The sequence below is a fragment of the Tachyglossus aculeatus genome, chromosome 10 (assembly GCF_015852505.1).
Source record: "Tachyglossus aculeatus isolate mTacAcu1 chromosome 10, mTacAcu1.pri, whole genome shotgun sequence".
In the NCBI taxonomy this organism is placed as follows: domain Eukaryota; kingdom Metazoa; phylum Chordata; class Mammalia; order Monotremata; family Tachyglossidae; genus Tachyglossus; species Tachyglossus aculeatus.
Window position 1 is genome coordinate 6,202,646 of NC_052075.1, and position 21,325 is coordinate 6,223,970.

The following is a 21,325-nucleotide window of genomic DNA, read 5'->3' on the forward strand; positions in this document are numbered from 1 at the left end:
GGGAGGTTGGGGGAGAGATGAAGGGGTTTGGAGGGGACAGACACCAAGAAATCTGCCCCAAATTAAGGACTAAACTGAATGGAGTTCAGCTTTTCTATATTTAAGGGAAAAACAGTCTTTTGAAATCCACCCCCACCCTTGCTCCGCCAGTCAAGTTTTTATCCTTCCCCCCTCCTTTTTTTTAAAAAACAATTTGCTTGGATGTTGCGACGGTTACAGGATGACAGACTCCTTTAATTTGCTTGCACCAAACCCAGCTCCAAACAAAAAACACGCACGTAAACCTATTTCCCAGCCACGAGCCTGGCTTCCCCCTTACTTTTCCAAACTCCTGAGTCGCCCCCCATCCCCACCCCATTCCTCCAACCAGCCCAAGTGTGCTTTTCCCCCTCCCTCCCCCTTCCCTGAAGACTGATCAATCCAGATGTGACCAAAGATTGGAGCAGAATACTCAAGGGGAAGATTGCTTGACCGCCCCGGGGGTTTTTGCTTCCCATATCCCAGAAACAAAAATCACAGTCACTTTCCAAGATGACCTAAAGTTTCATCCTAAGGAATATTTCAGCCAGAGGGGGTTTTTAAACCAAGAGATGGGATTCGGGCCCTCCAGCAAACTTCATTAAAGACACACACACACAAAAACACACAACCCCACAAAAACTTGGTGCACCGAAATCTCCCCAAGCAGGGTGGAAATAAATCCCGGCCCCGCCTGCTGGAAAGTTTGGGGTGGAGTTTCTCTCTCCCTCCTCCACTCCCCACGCCCCCCCCCCCCCCCCCCCCACAAGATTCAGGGAAACCCAGGGTCAAGGTTGGGGGGAGGGTGCAGAGGGGAAGGGGAGGAAGAGGGGGAGAGGGGCGTCTTCCCCCCTCCTCCTGGGCAGGTCCACCCCTCACCCGGAAGCCTGGAGAAAAATTCTGGTTTCGCTTAAGGAAAGGGGGCCTTGGTTTACTAACCGGGCGAGAGGCCTGGGGGGCGATCCGGGGGTCCGGAAGCACCGCCCCCCACCCCAGGAGATGGGCTGCAGGAGGGGGAGATTTGCTAAGGCCCCATTTGCCCCCCTCCATTCATTCCTCCATTCCCACCCACCCCCCAATTAATTCCCCGTCCCCGACCCCTCTCAGTCCCCCTGAACCGCAACCCACAGGGGCTGGAGGGGTCGATGGGGGGAGGAAAGAGGGAGTCGAAAGTTGGAAAAGTGAAAGGGGTCGGCGCCGAAAATGCAAAACAAGCCCCACTGCCTCCCCTCGCCCCCCAAATCCACATTTCCCTCCTAGAATCCACAAATCTGTAGCCACACAATGGGGAGGGGGTCGGCCGGGGCTGGAGCTGTAGCCACGGGGTCTACGGGGAAGAGGGAGGAAAGAGGGTGCGGGAAAGAGGGGAAAGAAAAAAAAAAAGAAAGAAATCAAGTTTGTAACCAAACCCTTCCTCGCACGATCAGTCGCCATGCTTAAGATTTTTTTCCCCCTTCTCCTCTTTCTTTTTAAGTAGACACTGAAACTAGGCCAAAACTTTTTCCCCTTCCTTTCTCTCTGCCTCCAGACTGCAATCTGCCCCTCGGAGTCCCACGGAGCTCGGCTTCCTTAACGACAATAGGCGGACTAATTAGATCATAGAAGCGAGGCAGTGATACTGTAACAAGTAGCCAAACAACAGGAAAGGAGGGAGAAAGGGCCAGAGAGGAGAAGGGGAGAGAAACAGAGAGAGAGAGAGATGAGAGAGACAGAGAAAGAGAGACAGAGAAAGAGAGAGCGTGGGGAGGTGGGGGGAGAGGGGACACACATACATGCATACATACATACATGCATTCACACACACAAACACACACACACACACACAGAGCTTAGAGGTTTAAGGACTTACCAATCAAGCCTCCCACGAGGAAAGCGATGACTTGGAAAATGAGCAAAATTCCACCAACAATGCACAGCTTCTTGGTGCTCATGTTTTCTATAATTGCCCCAGCCATTTTTTTGAGCCAAGTAGTTTCCTGCCCCTTCCCCGTTTATAATTACTCCCTTTCCTTTTTTTTTTTCTCTCCCCCTTTTTTTCCTCCAGCGCGTTCCCCGGGATCCGAGCTGGTCCTCTCCCTCTCTTCCCCTCCTCCGGCTCCGCAAAACTTCGGAGGTGGGAAAAAGTGCAGCGGGGATGGACCGGGCTGGGATGGGATGGGATGGGATGAGATGGGATGGGATGGGATGGACGGCCCCGGCTCGGGCTGCCGCTGGACTGAGCACCGTGATTGTGGCCGGCGCTCGCCTGCCAGTGGCCGCTTTAAAGGAGAAAAGGAGCAGGGAAGTGGGTCACATGACACCGCCTCTCCCTCTTCCCTCTCTCTCTCTCTCTTCCTCTCTCTCCTCTCTCTCTCTCTCTCCCTCCCTCTCCCCTTCTCCCCCCTCGGCTCATTCGGCGGTGGCTCACACACTCTGGTGTCACTCTAGAGCTCCTGGAGATTGCTGCCCATTTTCAAGACGATTTGCTTTTCTCTCCCTCTCTCCCTTCCTTTCTCTCCTTCTCTCTCTCTCTCTCTTTATCTCTCTTTCTCTCTCTCCCTGTCTCTCCTTTATGTTCTTTCCCAAGGTGGAAGGGGAAAAGGGCCGGTCCTTCATCCTCTGTCCAGCCTTTCCTCTGAGGGAAGCAGGATAGGCCGTCCACCTTCACCTTTAGGGCTGGACCAGATTCTCCCCATTCGAGGCCATCCTCTCTCTCTCTCTCTCTCTCTCTCTCTCTCTCTCTCTCTCTCTCTCTCTCTCTCTCTCTCTCTCTCTCTCTCTCGAAGGGAGGGGGAGTTTTGAAAAGTGCCACCCCGGGGAATTAGCCTGCAGGCTGACAACCCCTATTTAGGGGAGACGAGCCAATTACACGTGCAACATTTAAGTGCTATTTTTCTAACACGACCGTTCCGAACCGTCTTTTGTTCGGAATGTTTCGGGTGTCCCTGCCCTCTTCCCGAAGGGATCCCCTCCCCCCCCAGTACTAATTAATAGCTCTTAAATGCTGATGGATAAGAGCTTATGTCTCTCTGCGGTCAAGATCCCTGGAGCTTTCCTTTGGGAAAAATGCCATGCCAAACGCATCAATATGATTTTGTTTTTCTGCCTGTATTAGAGCGTGGGATTCCCCTTTTTAGAGCTTTGAGCATTTGCAACAGTTATACATCTTTCTGTCCTCCAGTTCTTCTGTTCCTCTCCACGGAACAAGCTGTTTCAATCAATTCATCATATTTATTGAACATTTACTGTGTGCAGAGCACTGTACTAAGTGCTTGGAAGAGTATGACATGACAAGAGTTGGTGGACACATTCCCTCCCCACAACGAGTTTACACTTACTGATCGATTAATCAGTGGCATTTGTTCAGCACTTTGTGCATAGGACTTAACTGTGTATTGAGGGTACAATACAATGCAGATAGTAAGCATGATCCCTGCCCACAAGGATCTTACAGTCTAGTGGAGTTTACCATCCGCCATCGCTCACCTGTAATCAATCAGTCGAACTCTAGTATGGCCTCAGCATCAACACTTTGTGGAAGAGTGAGAGAACAGTCTGGGTAATAATAATAATAGTGATGGCATTTGTTAAGTGCTTACTATGTGCAAAGCACTGTTCTAAGTGCTGGGTAGAGTACAATGAAGATAGGAGTGGGGCCACAGTCTATTTCTAGTGGTGGCCTCTCTGTAAATGGAACTATGAAATGGAAAGGATGTCCCTCAATCTGAATTCCAAAGAGTTCCAACAAGTGGTCGACACTCCCGTGTATTTTAAATTATAATGATACCTTAGAGTTTTGCGAATTAGAGAGGGAGAGAGGGGAAAGGGTGGGGGGGGGGGAGAGAGAGGTGGTTTTGTAGTCAAGGGCTGATTGGCTTGGATTTAAACTTTTTGTCATCCTCCTCCCCATGAGCTTCATGGAATGTGATGGTTACTAAGTAGTTAAAATCTTTACTACCCTGTCAGCTCCTTGAGGGCAGGGCTGGGTCTTCTGGCTCTATTGATAGTCTTCCAAGAGCCTAGTGCAGTGCTCTCCCACAGTAGGCATTCAATAAATACTATTGACCGCTTGATTAATTGAAAGTTGAGAGAAATTACACCCTTCCTCCAAAAGACAGTCCCGATTTTATCCCCCACCACCTTGGACATGCCATCCTATCAGCCACTTTAGCACTTTAGTAAGTGAGTTTCTGTTTATTTCCTATTTATTGCATTACTTTTTTGTCATTTGTATCTTTTCTCTTACTCTCCTAGCCATTGTGTATTTAGCAATTTCTGTCTACTTGTCTCTGCCTCCCCACTAGATGAATAACTCCTCAAGGGCAGGAATCAAATCTTTTACCCCTGTAGTATGTTTCCCAGGCAACTTGCACAATAGGCACTCAATGAATGCTGTCATGATGGTGAAGAAAAAAATGATAGTTATGAATTTTGCTTACCCTTCAATCCTCCTTTCTAGCCATTTCTTCCTCTTCCAGCTATACTCACCCACTAAATTCCTCCCCTCACCTTGCTGCCAGGAGAAATAGCTTGATTGTCTGGGGCCCTGGAGCGACATTTTATCTAACAATGTTATTAATTGTTTGGGGCCTCTAAATCAGTGGTTGGACCTCTGGGGCTTCCTGTTTTCCCTCTGCCAAATTTTCCCTGGTGCATTTGCAGCTTGGTAGTGATGCCCGAATTCTTGCTGCTGGGCACAGTGTGGCAGATAACTTTTCGGAGCAGAGCAAATCATTATTTTTTATGGTATTTGTTCATTCATTCAATCATATTTATTGAGCACTTATCGTGTGCAGAGCACTGTACTAAGTGCTTGATTGTTAAGTGCTTACTGTGTGTCAAGCATTGTTCTAAGCACTGGAGTTGATACATTTAATCAGGTTGGACAACACAGTACCTGTCCCACATGGGGCTCATAGTCTAATTAGTAGGGGGAATCCCATTTTACAGAAGATGAAACTGAGGCACAGAGCAGTTAAGTGACTTGTCCTGGGTTCTAATCCTCATCCACCATGCAATAGGTGGATCAGGATTAGAACCCAAGTCCTCCGATTCCCAGGCCCATGCTCTGCCCACTAGGCCACGCAGCTTTTGGAGGTATTTGAAAGTGGGAAGCATTAGGAGGGGGAAAAGAATAATAATAATAATAATAAGGTTGGTATTTGTTAAGCGCTTACTATGTGCAGAGCACTGTTCTAAGCGCTGGGGTAGTTACAAGGTAATCAGGTCCCACGTGGGACTCACAGTCTTCATCCCCATTTTACAGATGAGGGAACTGAGGCCCAGAGAAGTTAAGTGGTTGCCCAAAGTCGCACAGCTGACAAGTGGCAGAGCCGGGATTTGAACCCACGACCTCTGACTCCAAAGCCCGTGCTCTTTCCACTGAGCCACGCTGCTGGACATTAAATTAATGATATAAGACATAACTTCTATTGTTTCCTTTTAAATATCTTTGGCATGGTTTCCAACTCCAGGCCTTAGGGGTGTGAAGAAGAGAAACAGGAGGGAGATGCTGCGAAAGAGGGAGGCAGGGAACTACCTTCAATACTACCATCAATAGTGGCAATTGAGCACCTTCCAAAAGCAAAGCACTGTTTTAAGTACTTGAGAAAGTATGATAAACCCAAGGCAACATTCCCTGCCCATAAGGCACTTACACTCTAACTAAGGGGGAGGGGGGAAGGGGGCAAAGACCCTTATAGAAATCTTCCCCAGCAGTGGAATTAGAACAAATAAAATTAAACTTTCAGGGAAGAGAATGTAGTAAAAGTAAATGAACATAATTTTAAGCCTGACCTAATTTCCTATGGGTCTGATCTTGTTGGGTGTGGACAGCTTTGTATGGAAGGATTAGGTGAGTTCCTTTACTTTCCTCCAACTGGTCCAATGTTGTGATGGGACAGTTTGATAGCAGTCACAGTGATGTAATATGATAATAAGTATTGTAAGGGAAAGCTCCGAGCAAAGTGGAAGATTCTGAGGAAATCTCTTCACTGCTCAGAGAACCCATACAAAGCAACACTAACACCCATTACAGAATAGACAATCACCAGGCCAAGGGGGCTGCATGGCCAAGCAAGACCCATCCCCATGGGCCATAATAATAATAATAATAATGGTGGTATTTGTTAAGCCCTTACTATGTACGAAGCACTGTTCTAAGCGCTGGGGGGATAGAAGGTGATTAGGTTGTCCCACATGGGGCTCACAGTCCTCATCCCCATTTTACAGATGAGGTAACTGAGGCCCAGAGAAGTGAAGTGACTTGCCCAAAGTCACACAGCTGACAATTGGCGGAGCCGGGATTTGAACCCATGACCTCTGACTCCAAAGCCTGTGCTCTTTCCATTAAGCCATGCTGCTTCTCAGAGAAGTGAAGTGACTTGCCCAAAGTCACACAGCTGGCAATTGGCGGAGCCGGGATTTGAACCCATGACCTCTGACTCCAAAGCCCGGGCTCTTTCCACTGGGCCACGCTGCTTCTCCTTGAGTCCAGATGGACTCAGGACTCACAGACAGGACCCCCCCAGGGGCTGGATGCCAGGTGTGTGTGTGTGGGGGGGGGAACAACTGGCTATCCCTGCGGCTGGTCACTGAAAATGGGTTTGGTCATAGGCCAGCTTGTATTAAAGGGGCCAAATCTAATGGCCAGAGTCAAGAGCAATACTTCTTTCCTTAGCTCTTACAATAATAATATTTACTAAGCATTTACTCTATGCCCAAGCATTGGGATAGATACATTTAAAAGAAAATAATGATCTCTCTTTGCCATTCTATGATCTTTTTGGCAGTCCATCTTATAAATGTTAGTATTTTGATTTAGGCCACACTCAATTCTTTAATGTCACTTGTTGCTTCTCTTGTTCCTTTTACATCCTGGTCATGCTAATTGTTTTATATCTGCTAAGTGCTTACTATGTGCTAAGCACTGTTTTAAGTATTGGGTAGGTAAAGATAATCAGATTATACACACTCCCTATCCCACATGGGGCTCAAGGTCTAAGTAGGAGGGAGGACAGGTATTGAATACCCATTTTACAGATGAGGAAACTGAGTTGTGACTTGCCCAATGTCACAAGGCAGGTAACTGGTGGTGCTCATACCACCCCTTTCATGATTCCTACTTTACCGGAATCCCCTCACTTCTTTCCTGGATTCGAATTACACTTGGATTTACATTCTTTGTTCACCCCTCCCTCAGCCCCACAGCACTTATGTACAGATCTGTACTTTATTTATTTATGTTAATGTATATCTCCCCTTCTAGACTGCAAACTTCTTGTGGGCAGAAACTATATCTACCAACTCTGCTAAATTGTACTCTTCTAAGCGCTTGGCACAGGGATTTGCACATGGTAAGCATTCAATAAATATGATTGATTTATTCTTGTAACTCAAAAGCTTTCATTTTTTGAGCTTGAGTCTATAGCTGGAAATCACCACCTTGCAAATGCTGGCTAATTCTTTTCTTCTTTTTCCCTCTGGGGTTGTATGCCGCTTAACAAATGCCATCATTATTATTATTATTATTATTCATTCATTCATTCTTAGGCTGGTAAACTCTGGTAGAATAACCACCTCTGATTTTGGAGTTGTCTGTCTTCTATCTTCAGTTTCTTCCTACTTCTAGGGTGGGTCTAGATACCCCATTGATGGCAGTGTGGCCTAGGGGACAGAATATGAGCGTGGGACTCAAGCGATCTGGGTTCTAGTCTATGCCTCAGTTTCTAAACTATAAGCTCATCTCTAGACTATAAACTCTTTGTGGGCAGGGAATATGTCTGTTTATTTTTATATTATACTCTCTCAAACACTTACTACAGTGCTCTGCACAAAGCAAGCACTCAATAAGTACAATTGGATCAATGAATGAATGAGTTTCCTCATTTGTAAAATGGGGATAAGAAACCTGCTCAACCTCCCTCCCTCCCTCCTTCCCTGCGTCTCCTCTGATTATCTTGTAGCAACCCCAGCACTCAGCACAGTTCTTGATGCCTAGGACACCCTTAATAAACACCATTATTATTATCATTATTATTAATAATAGCATTATTGCAGCTGCTGGAAACTGCCCAATTTCTATGCCAGGTTTTTTTTGTGTGTGTTTTTTTTAGTATCTCAATCTCTGGCATGCTGAAGGCGCAGCTCCTGAGTGGGGAGTGCGAGGAGGGAGGGAAAAGGAATAATTCATGGAGGGGAGGAGAGCGACTGCTGACATCAAAAGGCACTCCTGTAGCCCTTTCCAATCTCTCATGCACCCTGGCCAGCAGGACGGGTGGAGGCAAACTCAGGAACATGGTAAAGATGGCCTTTGCCTCACTTCCCACATTCCTTTGGTGGGATTCTCACCACTCCCCAGGCTTCTCCCCAATCCCACCTTTTCTTATTTAGAATGAGGGCCCCCTGAGGGCCAGTGTTTACTATAAGCCAAGCACTGTAATAATAATAATAATATTAATTGTGGTATTTGTTAAGCACTTACTATGTGCCAAGCACTGTACTAAGCACTGGGGTGGATATAAGCAAATCGGGTTGGACACAGTCCCTGTCCCTCTGAAGGATCATAGTCTTAATCCCCATTTTACAGATGAGGTAACTGAGGCTCAGAGAAGTGAAGCGACTTGCCCAAGGTCACAGAGCAGACAAGTGGTGGAACCGGGATTAGAACTCATGACCTTCTCACTCCCAGGCCCGTGCTCTATCCACAATGCCTGTACTGTTTGAGCTAGGGTCTTGACTTATGCTGTCAAGTTGTCTCCAACCCATTGAGACTCCATAGACACATCTCTCTCAGAACGAACCACTCTCCATCTGCAATCGTTCTGGTACCTCCTTCCCTTCCCCACAGCACCTGTATATATGTATATATGTTTGTACATAGTTATTACTCTATTTATTTATTTATTTATTTTACTTGTACATATCTATTCTATTTATTTTATTTTGTTAATATGTTTGGTTTTGTTCTCTGTCTCCCCCTTTTAGACTGTGAGCCCACTGTTGGATAGGGACTGTCTCTATATGTTGCCAATTTGTACTTCCCAAGTGCTTAGTACAGTGCTCTGCACATAGTAAGCGCTCAATAAATACGATTGATGATGATGATGATGATGGAGTTTTCTTAGTAAAAAATATGGAAGTAGTTTACCATAGCCTTCCGCACAGTAAACTTGAATCTCCACTCTCGACTCTCCCATACAGCTGCTGCCCAGCACAGGTGGGTTTTGACTTGTAGCAGATTGCCTTCCACTTGCTAGCCACTACCCAAGCTAGGAATGGAATGGGTAGGCCTCGGCTTGACTCTCCCTCCCATAGCTGAGACTGGTAGAGTACTGGAAACTCTCCAGGTGCCATCCTGAAAGGGGAGGGCTAGGCTAGATACAAGATAATCAGGTCAGGAACAGTCTCTGCCCCATGTGGGGTACACATTCTAAGGGGGAAGATGAACAGGTATTTAAACCACGTTTTAGAGATGAGGAAACTAAGGCCCAGAGAACTTAAATATCTTGCAGGGAAGTGGTGGATGCACTTTCCACAGTTAGAAACCAGGTGCACTTTCCACAAAGTTGCTTCCCCTTGAATCATTTAGCCTTTACCGTATTCTTCTCCACAATCAATCAATCAATCAATCAATCGTATTTATTGAGCACTTACTGTGTGCAGAGCACTGTATTAAGCGCTTGGGAAGTGCAAGTTGGCAACATGTAGAGACAGTCCCTACCCAACAGTGGGCTCACAGTCTCCACACAGTATAAGCTCAATAAATATGATTGATCAACGGATTGATTCTCCAATACTTGTACAGTGTTTTGCACCTGGTAGGCATTCAATAAATATCAATTGTTCAATCAATAATATCTACTGTATGTCCAACCTGTGTAGAGCACTATACTAGGTGCTGGAGGAGAGTATAATAAAATTGGTAGGCAGAAAACCTGCTCTCAGAGAATTTACTCTCTAAGGGGGGACACTAAAATATAATACAGATAGGAGGAGGTAATAGAGTATATTATGGACAAAAGCGCTAAAGAGGGCTGTGAGTTCTTACCCGGCAAGAATGCTCTGATTTAGGAGGTGGGGAATATAAAGCAGAGAGTTTAGAAATTATTCAGGGAAGGTTTCCTAGAGCAGACATGATATCAGAAGGACTTTGAAGAGGAAGTTCCAAGTAGGGGTAACGGCCTGAACAATAGGCTGCAGTGAGGAGAAGTAAGAAAGAGTCTCAGGGAATAGTTGGATTAAGGGGAATGAAGACAGTAAAATGAGATGTAATGGGAGAGGAGAGTGAAAACAAGCAGGAACAAAATCAATCCACCCATCAACCAATCAAATGCACTTATTGAACACTTACTGTGTGGAAAACACAACAAAGGCTAAATGAGAGATCCCTAAGGGCCAGGGACCTTAGTAATAGTAACTGTGGTATTTGTTAAGTGTTTAATATGTGCCAAGCAAGCAGCGTGGATCAGTGGAAAGAACATGGGCTTTGGAGTCAGAGGTTATGGGTTCAAATGCCGGCTGTGCCAACTGTCAGCTGTGTGACTTTGGGCAAGTCACAACTTCTCTGGGCCTCAGTTACCTCATCTGTAAAATGGGATTAAGATGGTGAGCCCCCCGTGGGACAACCTGCTCACCTTGTAACCTCCCCAGTGCTTAGAACAGTGCTTTGCACATAGTAAGCACTTAATAAATGCCATTATTACTATTATTACTAAGCTCCAGGGAAGATACAAGATAGTCAAGTCAGACACTGTCTCTGTCCCACGTGGAGCTTCCAGTGGGGCTCACAGTTAAAGCGTAAATGAGTATGTAGAGCACTGTACCAAGTGCTTGGGAGAGTACACTATAACAGAATTGGTAGACAAGTTCCTTGTCCACAGTGAGCTTACAGTCTAGAGAGAAGTGAATGCCTTTTTTTCATGGTATTTGTTAAGTGATTCTATGCCCCAGGCACTGTACCAAGCACTACTAATCACTGGGGTGCATACAAGCTAATCAGGTTGGACACAGTCCATGTCCCCTGTGAGGTTTACAGTCTTAATCCCCAGTTTTCAGATGAGATAACTGAGGCCCAGAGAAATTAAGTGACTTCCCCCCTTCAAAGCCCTACTGAAAGCTCACCTCCTCCGGGAAGCCTTCCCAGACTGAGCCCCCCTTTTCCTCTCTTCCTCCTTCCCTCCCCATCGCCCCGACTCCCTCCCTCTGTTCTACCCCCGCCGCCCCACAGCACTTGTGTATATATGTACATATTTATTATTCTATTTTATTAATGATGTGCCTATATCTATAATTCTATTTATTTATATCGATGCTATTGATGCCTGTCTACTTGGTTTTTTTGGTTTTGTTGTCTGTCTCCGCCCTTCTAGACTGTGAGCCCGTTGTTGGGTAGGGATTTTCTCTATTTGTTGCTGAATTGTACTTTCCAAGCACTTAGTAGAGTGCACTGCACACAGTAAGCACTTAATAAATACGATTGAATGACTGAATGAATAAAGGTCACACAGCAGCTGGGATTAGAATATAAGTCCTTCTGATTCTTAGGCCCACGCTCTAACCACTAGACCACACTGCTTTACTAAACCAACTGTCAAGTTTTGACTCGATAAGAATAGATTACTGGGGGTTTCCGAGGAGAGCGCCATTCAAATGCCATCGAATGAATGAATGCAGATTGCCTTCAGTAGTCATTTCATTTCCCATTGACACCCTTCTTCAGGGCCTCCATCATCTCCTGATAATAATAATAATTATTATTATTATTATAATGGCATTTATTAAGTGCTTACTATGTGCAAAGCACTGTTCTAAGTGCTGGGGAGGTTACAAGGTGATCAGGTTGTCCCACGGGGGGCTCACAGTCTTAATCCCCATTTTACAGATGCGGTAACTGAGGCCTAGAGAAGTTAAGTGACTTGCCCAATGTCACACAACAGACATGTGGAGGAGCCGGGATTCGAACCCATGTCCTCTGACTCCAAAGCCCAGGCTCTTTCCACTGAGCCATGCTGCTTCTCTAAGAAACATGGTAGAAACATGGTAGAAACCTGGACACTCTCCTCCTAGACTAGTGACTAGGCCTCATCTATTACCTCCTGCTCATCAGGCCCTAGTTGACAGTTTCTAGCAAACACCTAGATAAAACATTGAGATAAAACTCCTTAGCTCAGGAAGCTGGCCAGCTGTAAGAGAAATTCACCCATTTAGATTCCCTTAGAGTCCTTCCCAGCCCTGCAGGTTTTTCATGTACATATGCTAGTTCCCTTTGAAGCCCTGGAGACTGAGACCCAGGTTGGAGGTGAATGAGAATGGGGTCTTTTGTTTCCGACCACTCCCTGACTCCAAAGGACAGCATCTCTGCTTCCTTCTCTGACCCTCTGGAAGCATTAATACAGGAACCTGCGCACTGCCAATTCAGCTACTAAATTCATTGTTTTGGTGGTTTTTCAGCTAGCGGCCTCTGTTAGTCACTCAGTTCTGTTCCCCCACTCAACACCTCTCTCCCACTCAAGTGAAAACTCCACTCTGCTAAACCCTCAATCCTTGCTGTTCCGACATAGAACTGCCTTCCTCCATATCAGAACAGGGGCCTCTCAGAGCTGAAGATCAATTTTAAAGTCAAATGACTCAAGAAAGCAATTGTTCAACACAATTCTGGAATGTTTTAAGAACATTCTTGAAGCAGGTACTTATTAAAAGGCATTTGGTGTGCGAAATGGGTTTGGACTCCTTTGATCTGCAAATAATTTGGATGACAAAGGTCGTTTAGATTCTGATATTCTAAGGTTTTAAGTACCTCTCCTTTTGTGTATGTTATTAATCCTCCTACGACTGGTTAGAGCAAGTAGCACATGTGTTTCCAAATGTTGGTCCAAGTTTTCTGTGGCTTGTAGAGGAGGCCGAAGGGTAGCGATATGTTTTGATAAAATCCAGGGGAACAGAGTGTGTCAGCAGGACAACTGGAGAAGCAGCATGACATTGTGAAAGGTTCCTGGACCTGACAGCCAGGGGGCCAGGGTTCTAATCCTGGCTCCACCACTTATCTGTTGTGTGACCTTGGGCAAGTCACTTCACTTTTCTGGGCCTCAGCTACCTCCTCTGTAAAATGGGGCTTAAGACTGTCAGCCTCACGTGGGACGCGGACTGTGTTTAACCTGATTTGCTTGTCCCTACCCCAGACCTTAGTACAGTGGCTGGCACAGAGTAAGCACTTAACAAATATCACTTTAAAAAAAAGAAAAAAGGCCAACATGGGACCCAGAGTCACAACCTAACAGTGCACACACAAAAACGGTCATATTTGTTCCATGGGATTCCTGGTGCTGCTTTTTCTTCAACCTCCTTGTCTCATAAGATGGTTAACTTCTTGAGGTCAAGGACGGTGCCATTTACTCTTACTACTCCCTTTTCCCAGTAGGTGCTCAATAAATACTATTGGATGAAAGGTTTTCAATCATTTTCAATCATTATTTCTCCCAGGAACTGCCAAGAGCAAACAAGCGGCTTGTATCTACCCTGGTGCTTAGTGTAGTGCCTGGCACAAAGTGTCTAACAATGCCATAATAAAAATCTCTAAAATGGCCCCAAGTTGCCCCATGGATTAGATGCAGAATGCCTAGCACTCTCCATACTCTCCCTCTAGACTGTAAGCTCCTTGTAGGCAGGGAACACGTCTACCAACTCTTCTATATTGTCCTCTCCCAAGCGTTCAGTACAGTGCTCTGCACACAGTAAGCACTCAATGAAAGTCACTAATTAAGTCAATGTTTCCCAGTTCACTACCCAGCCCACTCTCTCTAGTCAATCTATGGTATTTATTAAGCACTTGCTGTATGCAGAGCACTGTACTAAGTGCTTGGGAGAGTAAAATGCAACAGAGTTGGTAGACACATTCCCTATTCCCTTCTCTCCTGGCGGGTAGCGTCTTTAGGTGCTGAAGAAATCCCTGGAGGAAAGGAGGTTATAGGTTGGCATTTGGGAGGCAAATGCGGGCAGAGGCAGAAGGAGAGGGGAAGGGGTTTAGGTTCCCAATGGGCTTAGGCAAATTAACTCTGCTTTTCTTCTAGACTGTGAGCCCACTGATGGGTAGGGACTGTCTCTATATGTTGCCAGCTTGTACTTCCCAAGCGCTTAGTACAGTGCTCTGCACACAGTAAGCGCTCAATAAATACGATTGATTGATTGATTGTGATTTTCACGCTGCCTTTGTCTTTGCCACATTCTCTCTTTTTTTGGTATTTGTTCAGCACTTACTATGTACAAAGCACTGTTCTAAGCGCTGGGGGGATACAAGGTGATCAGGTTGTCCCACGGGGGGCTCACAGTCTTAATCCCCATTTTCCAGATGAGGTAACTGAGGCACAGAGAAGTTAAGTGACTTGCCCAAAGTCACACAGCCGACAAGTGGTGGAGCTGGGACTCCCAAGCTCATGCTCTTTCCACTGAGCCATGCTTCCCTAAGGTTCTATGTAGAAGTTCACAAAACCAATTTAGCAAATCACTGGGTGGACCTTATTGCCTGGCACCTACCCCTAGTGCCTCGCTCCTACCCCTAGTGCCTAGCACAGTGCTTGGCACATAACAAGTGCATAATAAGTACTAGAATTAATTAACAGGGACCTCAGATGACAGTTCAAGCCTGCACTTTCCTCTTCTCTCTTGGGAGCAGTCAGGCTGAAGAAACCCAGATGCTTCTTTGCCGGCCCTGTGACATGCCCAGAACATTGCAAAATGTTAGGAATGTAATTATTTCATTCATTTCATGCAATCATATTTATTAAGCACTTACTGTGTGCAGAGCACTGTACTGTGTTAGGTCCCGCACAAAAGGGTCCTCTGTGGAAGTTTGAAGAACTTACAGAGTTAGAGTTAATTCCGGCTCTGCCCCTTTATCAGCTGTGTGACCTTAGACAAGTCACCATTCATTCATTCATTCAATCGTATTTATTGAGCGCTTACTGTGTGCAGAGCACTGTACTAAGCGCTTGGGAAGTACAATTTGGCAACATATAGAGATGGTCCCTACACAACAGTGGGCTCACAGTCTAGAAGGGGGAGACAGAGAACAAAACAAAACATATTAACAGAATAAAATAAATAGAATAAATATGTACAAGTAAAATAGAGTAATACATACAAACATATATACATACAAATGGCATTTATACATAAATTTATACATTATACATATGCCATTATACATAATGGCATTTATTAAGCACTTACTATGTGCAAAGCACTGTCCTAAGCGCTGGGGAGGTTACAAGGTGATCAGGTTGTCCCACTTCTCTGGGCCTCAGTTACCTCATCTGTAAAATGGGGATTAAGACTGTGAGCCCCACATGGGATGGGGACAGGGTCTGTGTTCAACCCAATTTGCTTGTATCCACTCCAGTGCTTAGTACAGTGCCTCAAACATAGTAAGCACTTAACAAATACCATAATAATGATTAATAATTAAGGTGGTCCCCGGACCCCACCTTGCTCCAGAACTGTGGGGCATTCCCCTCCCAGGGCCCTTCATCTAGTACGTAGCTTAGAAACCATGGGACTTAGCGGCAGAAGCCAAGATGTCAGAAGGCTGGATGTTCAATATTCATTCAATCACATTTATTGAGCATTTACTGTGTGCAGGTCACTGTACTAAGCACTTGGAAGAGTAAAATACAAAAATAAGCAGACACATTACCTGCCTACAATGAGCTTAGCATCTAGAGTAATAAAAATAGCAGACATAAAGGTGTCCAGTGCCATATCCGCACCAGGCAGGTAGCCGACAAGCTGAAAATGAGAGAGTCTCGTATAAAATCAGGCAAATATCCACCTGAATTATGAGAGAGGAAGGTTCTGGGAGTTAAATCCTCTCAGCCCTCCTAACTAGACTCTCATTTCTCCAATTTGCCCTTCCTCCTGTGTTGTGCCCTTTAAGCACTTGCTATTCGCGCCATCAGCAACCGCATGGCACCTATTTCCATATCTGTATCCTCTGCCATTCCTCCTATTTGCAATTTATTTTAATGTCCACCTCCCTCTCTAGATTGTAAGATCCTTGTGGGCAGGGATCAGGTCTACCAACTCTATTGTAGTGTACTCTCCCAAGTGCTTAGTTCAGTGCTCTGCCCACAGTAATAATAATGATGGCATTTGTTAAGCACTTACTATGTGCAAAGCACTGTTCTAAGTGCTGGGGAGGATACAGGGTGATCAGGTTGTCCCACATGGGGCTCACAGTCTTAATCCCCATTTTACAGATGAGGTAACTGAGGCTCAGAGAAGTTAAGTTACTTGCCCAAAGTCACACAGCTGACAAGTGGCAGAGCTGGGATTAGAACCTATAACCTCTGACTCCCAAGCCCATGGTCTTTCCACTGAGCCACACTGCTTCCCCAATAAATACCAATGATTGATTGATTGATTGATTGATTGACTGACTGAGGCATCTGAACTACAAGTCCCAGAATGCTACTGGGACCCAAACCTTACAGGTTCTGAGCAAGCTCCTACCAGAGCTCTTGACTGTAAGCTCATAGTGGACAGGGGTTGTGTCTACCAACTCTTATCTAGTGTACTCTCCCAAGTGCTCAATACAGTGGTCTGCATGCAGTAAGTGTTCAATAAATGTCACTGATTGATTGACTGAACACAGGAATCCAAGCATTCAAAGTGAACACAAACAGCTGCTCACAGCAGCCTGCCAGTTGACTAGTTTCTCCAGGGAAAACCCAAATGAGACATTTATTTATTCATTCAGTCAGTCGTATTATTGGACACTTACTGGGTGCAGAGCACTGAACTAAGCTCTTGGAAGAGTACAATATAAGAATAAATTGACACAATCCCTGCCCACAACTATTTATGCATTCTTCTGCAGTTCTAGGTAGAAAAACCATCAAAAATTAGGGATCAGAACAGTTTAATTGGAAGGTATTATCAGTCATATCAATCAATCAATATTATTCATTGAGCGCCTACTGCACTAAGTATTTAGGAGATTGCAACAGAGCTAGTGGCCACAGTCCCTGCCCTCAATGAGCTTGCTATCTAGAGGGGAAGAGCAATAATTTACAGACAGTAGAGGGAAGGAGAAGTGAACAATACCTGCGCTAGCACCAGTGAGCAGGAAAGAACAGAGTGAGAGGGAATTTAGACATCTTATCTGCTGGTTGCAAAAGAAAGAAAGTAAGTGCTGAGAGTTAGAGGGTACAAACAACTACATATCATCTCCTCCTGAAATTCATGGGCAGCAGTGAGGCAAACCTACTCTCTTGGCTTCGTTTGCAGGGTTTTGTAATTTCCAAACCCTTTACCCACCTCACAGTGGACTCCGCCAACAAAGATGGGATGAAGCATTCATTACATCTACCTGATCCCCTGGAAACTATAATTTGAAACCATGGCTATTATTCAGTGGGGTGGGGTTAATAATACCTTCTATTTACACAGCACCTCTTTCCATGTGCTTTTCAGATCATCATCTCTATAATCCTTACAACATCCTTGGGAGGCAGGGGACAGTTATAATTATCCCCATTTTACATAGGAGGAAACTGAGGTACAAAGACAAAATGGCAACGAGCCAGGGTTACCCAACCAGCAAATCACCGGTAGATCTAGGAAATAGAATCTGAGGTAACTGAGGCCCAGAGGAGTGAAGTGACTTGCCCAAGATCACACAGCGGGTATGTGGCAGAGCTGGGATTAGAACCCAGGGCTTTCCGACTCCTAGGCCCGTGCTCTATCCACTAAACTATGCTGCTTCTCAAAAAGAGAGAGATGAGACAAAATGGGTGCAAAGGAAAATCAGAACCAAAGGGCTGGACTTCCCCTAAGCCCAGACCTACAGGATCAACATGTGCTTATTTGCTGTTCAGCCAATTTGGCCGTTGGAAACTTTTCTCCGACTTTCGATGTCCACTAAGCTGCAATGCTTTAAGACCCTTTAATGTCTCTGACCCTACCTGTAGTGAGCTCATAAATAGCCATCTGTCAAAAAGGTTTATTTTTGCAAGGAGGAGAGGCAGGGTCTTGATGAAAATGGAGTCCCGTGGCTACAATGGGCCGTTGTGTGGCCGCAGTTAAGTCACTGAGCTCCCGTTTCGCTGGGTCTGCCAGTCTATAGCACGGATGTATAACCTAACTATCAGGGACCAAGCTCTTGAAAAGCAAGCCCATGGAAGATAATAATAATAATTGTGGTATTTGTTAAGCGCTTACCATGTGTCAGGCACTGTACTAAGTGTAGGGTTGGACACAGTCCCTTTCCCATGTAGGGCTCAGAGTCTCAGTCCCCATTTCACAGATGAGGTGACCAAAGCCCAGAGAAGTGAAGAGACTTGCCCAAGATCACACAGCAGACAAGTGGCAGAGCCAGGATTAGAACCCACAACCTTCTGACTCCCGGGCCTGGGCTCTATCCACTAGGCCATGCTGCTGCATGCTGCATGCTGCTGCTGATGCCGTTTTTGGGTAGGGACTGTCTCTAAATGTTGCCGATGTTTACTTCCCAAGCGCTTAGTACAGTGCTCTGCACACAGTAAGCACTCAATAAATGTGACTGAATGAACGAATGAATGCTGATGAGTCCACAGAGGATGAGCCCACCTGGAATGAGCCCTTGGAAAACTGTGATGCGAAAACCACAGTGTGCTCTTCTGATCTTCATTTACATAGGGGAAAGAGTATGCTAATGAAAATAAAGGGGATCAGTCAATCAACCAATCAATCAATTGTATTTATTGAGCATTTACTGTGTGCAGAGCTCTGTACTAAGCGCTTGTGAAGTACAAGTTGGCAACATGTAGAGATGGTCCCTACCCAATAGTGGGCTCACAGTCTAGAAGGGGGAGACAGGGAACAAAACAAAACATATTAACAAAATAAAATAAATAGAATAGATATGTACAAGTAAAATAAATAAATAAATAGAGTAACAAATATGTACAAACATATATACATATATACAGGTGCTGTGGGGAAGGGAAGGAGATAAGGCGGGGGGATGGATGGGGGAGGAGGGGGAGAGGAAGGAGGGGGCTCAGTCTGGGAAGGCCTTCTGGAGGAGGTGAGCTCTCAGTAGGGCCTTGAAGGGAGGAAGAGAGCTAGCTTGGCGGATGGGCACAGGGAGGACATTCCAGGCCCGGGGGAGGACGTGGGCCAACAAATAATGCTGGTATTTGTTAAGTGCTTACTATGTGCAAAGCACTGTTCTAAGCACTGGGGGGGATACAAGGTGATCAGGTTGTCCCACGTGGGGCTCACAGTCTTAATCCCCATTTTACAGATGAGGGAACTGAGTCACAGGGAAGTTAAGTGACTTACCCAAGGTCACACAGCTGATAAGTGGCAGAGTCGGAACTCAAACCCATGACTTCTGACTCCCAAGCCCGCGCTCTTTCCACTGAGCCATGCTACTTCTCTGTACCATCAGTATTATTATTAATTATTATTCAATCATATTTATTGAGTGCTTACCATTTGCCAAATACTGTACTAAGCACTTGGAAGGGTAAAATAATAATAATAATGGCATTTGTTAAGCACTTACTATGTGCGAAGCACAGTTCTAAGCGCTGGATAGAACAATAACAGATGCATTCCCTACACACAGCAAACTTCTCACTGAGGACCTGAAAATGATTTCCCGGGACAGGAACATGGGTGGGCCTTAGAACAATGCTTTGCACATAGTAAGCACTTAACAAATGTCATTATTAGTATAATTATTATTGATATTTCTGGTTCAGAGGAGTTGAGAAATCTTAGGTTTTTTTTAATTTTGAGCTTCTCCCTGTGGCTTTCAGAAAAGTCTCTTCGGGTGTCAAGCTTTCCTCATGAGTCCTTCACCCACCCAAAAGACTTGAACCTTCCAACTGTAATGTGAAGCAAGGCATAACCATAGGTTGGTAATGAGCCCTCTGTTTTAATTACAATCCCGGCTAACAGGGTTAGGGATAAATACACAGTAGTTGGCATTGCTCTTTGGGCATCATTCCACTCTAAACACAATTCCCAAGTCTCACGTTTAAATACCTTGGAAATTTGATTCATAGATAAGTGATGGAAAAGAAAAATTGGGAATACCCTCAGAAGCAGCTTATGAGAAGCAGCATGGCCTGCTGGAAAGAGCACAGGCCTGGGAATCAGAAGGACCCGGGTACTAATCCCAGCTCTTCTACTTGCCTGCTGGGTGACCTGGGGCATGTCACTTAACTTCTCTGTGCCTCAGTTACCTCACCTGTAAAATGGGGATTATGACTATGAGCCCCACATGGGACAGGGACTGTATCCAACCTGATGATCTTGTATCTATCCCAGTGCTTAGTACAGTGCCTGGCACATAACGAGCACTTAGCAAATGCCATAAGAAAAGCAGTCTGCTGTTGATGCTAGATTAGCCATGGGTGGACTTTTGTTCCCCTTTCAAGAAATCAATGCCAGCATTCCTGGCTTAAGACACACTTAGAATCCCAGCATGGGAGATTTTTGCTTTATACAGTGAAATTCAGTTAACGATGGTGTTTATTAAGTCCTTGCTATGAGCCAAACACTATGCAAAAAAACTAGGTCAGGTAGAAGATAATCGGATAAGATACAGACCTGGTTCCACACGGGGCTCCCGGTCTAAGAAAGAGGGAGAGCAAGCACTTTATCCCTATTTTTTAGATGAGAAAAAAGGCCCAGAGAGGGTAAACGACTTGACTAAGGTCATACAGCAGGCTAGTGGCAGAGATGAGATTAGAATTCCTTTCTCTTGTCTCCCAGGCCCACATTCTTTCCACTAGGCCACATTAGAATTCACTATATGTAGAGTTCAAAGCAGGAACTGTATCCATTTTGCACACATGATGAGCTCCTGTGTTCTTTTTTTATGGTATTTGTTAAGTGTTTACTATACGCCAGTCATTATTCTAAGCGCTGGGGTAGATACAAAGTAATCAGATTGGACACAGTCCATGTCCCACGTGGAGCTCACACTCTTAATCCCCATTTTTTACAGATGAGGTAACAGACACAGAGAAGTAAAGTGACTTACTCAAGGGCATACAGCAGACAAGTGGCCGAGTCAGATTTAGAACACAGGTCTTTTCGATGTCCAGGCCAGTGCACAATCCACTAGGCCATGCTGCTTCTCACCCTGTCCTCGAAAGTAAGAAAGTGAGTAACTTTTCAAAAGTGAGTAAGAGGAGAGGAAGAAAATTCATCCCAGGGCAGTCCCATGCGGAGGTAATTCTTTTCCAAGCACTTAGCGCAGTCCTTTGCGCACAGTCAGCACTCAATAATACGATCAAATAAATGAATGAATGAATTTTCTAGCTGTTATAGCTAGAGA

The 21,325-nt window shown here is 45.3% G+C and overlaps 1 protein-coding gene and 1 non-coding gene across 2 annotated transcripts in view; both read right to left on the bottom strand.

The window, feature by feature from the left end:
• Positions 1-2,241, bottom strand: part of WLS (Wnt ligand secretion mediator) — a 93,216-nt gene extending 90,975 nt beyond the window's left edge. The window contains exon 1 of the mRNA XM_038753239.1: positions 1,868-2,241. Coding sequence (XP_038609167.1) covers positions 1,868-1,973 — 106 coding nt within the window. The 5' untranslated portion in view covers positions 1,974-2,241. The remainder of the gene's footprint in view (positions 1-1,867) is intronic.
• A 6,983-nt stretch (positions 2,242-9,224) lies between these two features.
• On the bottom strand, positions 9,225-9,362 carry LOC119933766. The gene has a single exon (XR_005452639.1). It is a non-coding gene; the product is annotated as a small nucleolar RNA SNORA7 (small nucleolar RNA).
• Positions 9,363-21,325: the final 11,963 nt, after the last annotated feature.